We start from the raw sequence: 6,828 nt of genomic DNA, 5'->3' as shown, positions 1-6,828 counted from the left end.
TACATATGAAAAATAACTTTGTATATAATATATATTTTTTTAAAATTTAAAAATAAATTGAGTCAATGCTCATTTATATCTAAATTTAATTATTTCATCCATCGAAAAGGAATGAATCTAAATGCTGAAAATAGGTAAGTCAAAAGTAAGTAAAAATTTAATTTTAATATACTATTAGAGTAAAATAATTTACATGTAAATTCAATTATATAATATCATATTATAAAAAATAACTACTTTTTATATTTGACTGTGTGAATGATAATATAAAAAAATAAATATAATTATACGATAGTATAAAATATTTTATATTATTAATATATTAAAATTAAACTCAATTACTAAATAAGTAAATATGTTGATTTAAATTTCTTATTTAAACTAACTAATGCACCTTCTATTCCATCCAAACTCATCACTAGACTATTATATTTTTCAATGGGAACACCAAAAGTGATTTGTATGGTATTGTTAGCCGTTGTTGCAGCCAGCAACATAGCGGAGGCAACATGGTGTGTGGTGAGAAGTGGGGCCAGTGCTGGAGCACTGCAAGCAGGTTTGAACTGGGCATGTAGCCATGGAGCAGATTGTGGTCCTATTAAGCCTGGTGGCTCTTGCTTCAATCCAAACACCATTCAAAATCATGCCTCCTATGCCTATGACAGCTACTATCAGCGCAATGGCAAAGCCCCTAGCGCTTGTAATTTTGGCGGCACGGCCACCATTGCCGTATCCGATCCCAGTATGATTGTTTTATAATTTTATTTTTAAAATACTCTTTTTTTTATATAAGTTTTAAAATTTGAATCTAATATTTTTTTAATAAAAGTTTACTATTTTACTATGATTCACGGAAATGACACGATATAGGATACAGGGACATACAAATTTAAAACTTTTATAAGATACGAAAATACAATATATATATATATATATATAGAGATAAATTGTAATGATATTTTGATATTTTATTGATATTAAAATATAAATTAATTTTTAAATTATTTTTAATATTTTTTAATTATATAAAGTATTTAAAATATTTTTTGTTTTAGTAATTAATATAGATATTATTTCTAAATTCATTTCAAGAATACATATTAAAAATAAGGCTGGACACGTGTACACGTTAGGATATATTTTTTTTGGTAACTATACGTAATGATATTTAGATGTGTTCAAGCGTATTCAGAGAAATTTTTTTATTTTTTATTAAGTTGCACAAAAGATATACATATGAGACAAATATCGATAAGTGTCGTTTCGAAATGTGTCAAATACACAAACACAACAAATTAAAAAAGTATAAGTGTTTTATAACTAATAAAAAATTTGTTAATATTAATAAAGAGTAAATTAATTGACCTATTATTATACATATTTAAATAATTAATACCATGGTATATACCTTACTACACTACTAAATTATAAAGTGGATAAGATGTATCTCATTTTTGTTTTGGTGGATAGGTTTTGGAGGCTGCAGATACCCACCAATTGAAAGGTGTGGTTTATTTCTTAATTTTTAAATTCCAATTGGTTCATTTATCACTACTTCATTCAGAAATATATTATCTTCAGTTCTGCACCCCATATATGGAGAGTTGGAGACTAATTGGTACTGTCACAATGTTTTAACAGTGTTGGAAGAGCAGAAGATGCAACAACGACGAAGTCTTTTACCGAAGACTCTACAAATTAGGCCCAACCCAAATATTATTGGGTTGAAAGAGTCAATGACTGAAGCCCATTTAACGTTAGACAAAGACGAAAGAGTTTGGTTACTCTATTCATGTACTCTCTACAATAAAGATATGGAGAATTTGTTGGCCTCCACCAAAGCTGTACCAAAATTCCAAAACTGGTATTTTTTTTTTTTGGGTGACTTCCTAGAGAGTGGAATATAAGTATATAACCACCTATATAATAAATGCGTGTATAATGTAAATAAATAAATAATACAATAATATTTTCTGACAAAAAAATAATAAATAAACGACTTAGTCAGAGTGCTATACTAAATAATTTTTGTGTTGAACAGAAATTTATGTTTTGAAGGTTTTTTTAGTAGATTAGAGGGGGTTAAAGCCCCAACAAAAAGATAGAATAAATAAAATAAAGTAAAACCAATTAGTTACATCTTTTCAATTTCAGAGAACCAAAAACATCTAAAGAGAGAACATCAGTTGTATTCGGATGGGGAGCATAAAAAATATGGAACCTATATAATAGATCCTGTCCTTTCTTAGCAAAAATATTTACCACTAAATTTGTTTATTTAAGAATATAGTTCCAACTCACATGTGGGATTCTTCTCACAAGAATAGTAATATTCTCACGGAGCATTGCACAAGAATGCTGGGTTGAGCATCCATTTTTAATAAAATTTATGGCCATTTCAAAATCTAACTCAACAATTACATATCAGAACTCATTAGCCACTGCAATCTCAAAACCTCTAATAATATTCCATAGCTCAGCTTGCATGATTGAGCAGCTGCCTAAATTACAAGAGAAACATGTGACAAATTTTCTTGACTAATTACAGAATACTCATCCACAACTTGCATTCTCCGTATGGCTAAAGAAGGATTCATCGACGTTGATCTTAATGAAGTTCTCATTTGGGGGACCAACGGATCAAGTTCCGATTAGTATTGGTCTTTTTCAGAATAATATTTGTCTTTATCATTGCACTAAACTCATAACTCCTGTTTATAATAGACTCAACAACCCCTTTAGGATTAGAATTCTTTCCTTCGAACACTTGCTTGTTTCTAGAATACCACAGTAAGGATAAAGTCACTCCGAATTTCACTGACAAATCACGAGAGAAAGATAAGTTTCTAATGAGCCAATTCATATGATTCAGGCTAAAAAAGTCTCCAATGCAATTACTGGGCTGCAATAAATTCCAGGTAGCTCTAGCAAAATGGCAGTCACGAAGCACATGCATAACCGTTTTATTACAATGCTGACAACGTGGGCAAGCTGCATCTTGCGACATGTGTCTTCTATACCTTTCGATATTGGTGATGATCGCATCATGAGCCATAAGCCATAAAAAATACCGAATTCTTTCCGGATCTTTCTATCTCCACATAAGCTTGAAGATTTAATTTTGGACTCTCAGGTTGTCTTGTGAGGAATTATAGGCAAATTTTAGGGAAAAGACTCCACTAGGAGAAGTCGCCCACGCAATATGATCACCTTCCTTCCAAGCTGAGGGTGGACACATAGCCAAAATCTTCTAAACCACTATGTCTAGAAGCCAGCTTTTAAGTTTAAATATATCCCAGCCACTTGAAATGGTAAGAAAAACTGCAAGTAAACTAAGGTTCCTGAATCAGATGTAAAACTTACCTAAGGTTGAAGCTTATTTAATCTTCATAAATTAGGAACCAGTTATGCTTTCAAAAATTGATTTGTGATCCATCTCCTATACCCAAATAGAATTAGACTGAACATCATCCCAAGTCGAACAGATTCTCTTCTACAAATTAGAATCATTATTCCTCCTCTCAATACGAGGAACAATGTCATTGCCGCATCTGTACTTAGCCCTCAGAACCTTTGACCAGAGGGAATCTTTCTTCTCGATCAATTTCCAGCCTACTTTCATCATGAAGGCTCGATTCAAATCTTTAGCATGTCTAACCCCAAGCCCACCATACAAATTCGGCTTACTCACTATCCGCCTGTTTAAAAGATAGATTTTTTAGTTTGCTCTGTTTCTCCCCAGATAAAGTTCTTGCATTTATGATCGATAAAATTACAAGTAGCAGTAGGCAATAAAGTAGTTTGCATAGTATAAGCAGAAGTAATAGATAGGACAGATCTCATCAAAATGGTTCTCCCAGCTAAGGATAGGGTAGAAGCCTTCTAATTGTTAAGTCTCCTTTTAACCTTAGTTTCAATCTCCTTGTATGTGTCTTTTGTCACTCTTCAATAGATGATCGAAACTCCCAAATATTTATCTAGATCGTCCGTTCTAGAGAAATTCAAGAAATTGCTTATATCATTTCTCACTTAGTTTCCCCACATTCTTAGGAAAAAAAATTATCATTTTTTATTGCAAATTTTTTGCCTGAAGCTCGTGCAAAAAGCTTCTAAAACTCTCTTGATGATGTCAACTTGTTCTATATTAGTTTCTAAAAAAAGAATTAGGTCATCCCAAAACAGGGATGGGATAACTCAGGTGCCTCCCGACTAAGACGAATGGGCTTCCAAAATTCCAAACTAATGGCAGAATTAATAAGATGATACAATCTCTCCATGCATAGAACAAAAATATAAAGAGATATCGGATTACCTTGCCGGATACTCCTAGTAGAAAAAAATTCATTTAAGACATCACCATTCCAAAGAATTCTCATCCTAGTAGTAGAGATGCAAGTACATATGAGCTCAATGATGTTCAGGGGGAGGCCAATGTCGTTCAAAACATCTCGAATGAAAGTCCACTTCAATCTGTCATATGCTTTTATCAATTTTAATAGCCATTCATTCTTTAGGACCTTTCTTATTCCTTATAGAGTAAATAACTTCTTGAGTGATGATAATATTGTCTGTCTGTCTCCCGGATACAAAACTACATTAGATAGGATTGACAATCTTATCCATCACTCCTCTCAACCTGTTAGCCGCCAGAATCTTCGTAATTACTTTGTAAAAGATATTACAAAGACTAATGGGCCACATTTGCTTCAAATTGATAATAGGTTCCACTTTTGGAATAAGCGCAGTGAGAGTTTTATTTATTTTTTCTATTTTCGCAGAATTTATAAAGATTCCCTTAACAAGCTTTTACAAATCAAGGCCAATTCTGTCCCATTGATTTTGATAAAAAACTGCTTGGAAATCATCAATACCAAATGCTTTAAGACTTTCCATATTAAAAATCGAATCCTTAATCTTTGATAAAAAAAAATATATTGTCAATAGCATTCAAATCTTCTTAAGGAATAATTAGAAAGAAATTTCTCAAAATAAATTCAAAATCAGGAATATCATCAGAATAAAAATTGAAGTAGAAATTAAAAATCATATTTTTTGAGTAGTTTTATCACTAATCCAATTACCATCAATATTTTGGAGGCTGTCCACCTTGTTCCTTCTTCTTTTAGCTAAAGTAGTACTATGAAAATACTTGGTATTACGGTTGCTAAACTCAATCCACTTGTATCTAGATTACATCACCTCTTTTTGAAAGAAAATGTTTTCATAATCTTTCTAAAGAAAAACTTGCAAGTCTTGAAAAAAGTAATTATTTTAAAAATTTATGTTATCTGCAATTCTTTGTAAACGCTTAATAATTCTACTTTTTCTTTTGTAAATATTTTTAAACACAATAAAATTTTAGGATTTAACTGTATTTTAAAAGTAAAAAATGCATTTAGACCAAGAATCGACAGAATTTCAATTATTATTAATCATATTAGAGAAATTCAAGCGTGTCAGCTAGACAATCATAAATCTAAAAGGTCTATGGTAATTATTTTCATGGTTGGGAGGAGAAAAATGAAGATAAAGAGAAAATGATCAGAGTTAAAACTAGCTAGGAAGGTATTTTGAAGGCTTTAGTAAGTTCTTTTGAGAACTGTCTTTGTATATAAACTATATAAGGTAAAAAATAAACCCTGGATAGTGGAATATACGAGGACATTTTTTTTTTCAATTAACCTTAAGGGTCAATGTCATATAATAATTCTTGAAAGAAACAAACATTCTATCTTAAGATACCATATATTTCGAACTTGATAGAATATTTTGAATTATTGATTTTTAATGCTTGATACACACCTACAAAATATTTGTTACGTAACCATAACAATGATTAATACCATTTTTTTTTGTATGGTATCCTCAATTTAATCGAATAAAAATTAATTTACCGTAAATCAAAATTTTATTTAAAAAATTATTATTGATCAATAAATTAATTCATATAAGCTTTTATTTATCAAATATTTTAATTTGTTTGGTTTGAATAAATCTAACAACTTGATATTTTGTTTATATAAAATATTTATCTAATTATCCAATTAAATTCATATATATATATATATATATATATATATATATATATATATATATATATATAATACATTAAATGCCTTGTTAAATACATGAATATGTTCTTTACTACTATCCAGTTAAAGAAAAGTTCAATTTACGTTAAATTTTTTTTTGACCTATTTAATATTCTCTCATCAACTATTTATCTCACCTGAATAAATATTTTTTGTTTTTCTTTCTTGAATTAATAATCTCAGACAGATTTTTTAAATTAGCAAAGAGAATGTTAGGAGATTAAAATTTATTGTTTTTGACCATTATTTAATTATTAATTTAATTTTTTTAATTTAGTAATTTAACAATATTTTTTATTCTAAATTTTTAAATATTAATGACAAACTAATAACCAAAAAACCAAAACCAATAAATCATATTGACTCTTTAGTATTGTTCATTAAGAAAAAACAAAAATCTCAAAAAATAAAACCAATTTAATACTTGGACTCACACAAGTTGTTGTCCTCAAATTAAATTCTGATTAGTTTAAGAATAATATTCAATGAATAATGCTAAAAATTAATATTATAATGGTTAATTTCAATTAATATTATAATAAATTATAAAATAAGTTAAATATAAAATCATTAAAAACAAACTTTGCTTAGTTTAAATTTTGAGAAAGTTTAGAGACTAATACTTCTATTAAAATTTGGCCAATATTTAATCAGTAAAAGAAAAGTGAATAATCTCATATCATTGGATGAAATTTCACATTATTAAAAATATCAATAATAACTAATTGATAGTTAC

The 6,828-nt window shown here is 29.0% G+C and overlaps 1 protein-coding gene across 1 annotated transcript; it reads left to right on the top strand.

Annotated features, from left to right (window-relative positions):
- The first annotated feature begins 424 nt into the window (after positions 1 to 424).
- LOC112771788 (PLASMODESMATA CALLOSE-BINDING PROTEIN 2) lies at positions 425 to 1,931 on the top strand. The gene is made up of 3 exons (XM_025816613.3): positions 425 to 742; positions 1,471 to 1,504; positions 1,642 to 1,931. Exons 1-3 carry the CDS (start codon positions 439 to 441, stop codon positions 1,700 to 1,702), a joined length of 399 nt encoding a protein of 132 aa, XP_025672398.1. The 5' UTR covers positions 425 to 438; the 3' UTR covers positions 1,703 to 1,931.
- The last annotated feature ends 4,897 nt before the right edge of the window (positions 1,932 to 6,828 follow it).

This window comes from Arachis hypogaea, chromosome 13 (genome assembly GCF_003086295.3).
Source record: "Arachis hypogaea cultivar Tifrunner chromosome 13, arahy.Tifrunner.gnm2.J5K5, whole genome shotgun sequence".
NCBI lineage: Eukaryota > Viridiplantae > Streptophyta > Magnoliopsida > Fabales > Fabaceae > Arachis > Arachis hypogaea.
This window is presented reverse-complemented; position numbering and strand designations above follow the sequence as displayed.

Excerpts from the sequence above, each read along its gene's own strand:
- LOC112771788 (XM_025816613.3), top strand. The coding sequence starts at position 439 with ATGGGAACACCAAAAGTGATTTGTATGGTATTGTTAGCCGTTGTTGCA. Across the intron at positions 743-1,470 it reads CATTGCCGTATCCGATCCCA|GTTTTGGAGGCTGCAGATAC; the intron begins GTATGATTGTTT and ends TTTGGTGGATAG. Across the intron at positions 1,505-1,641 it reads AGATACCCACCAATTGAAAG|TGTTGGAAGAGCAGAAGATG; the intron begins GTGTGGTTTATT and ends ATGTTTTAACAG.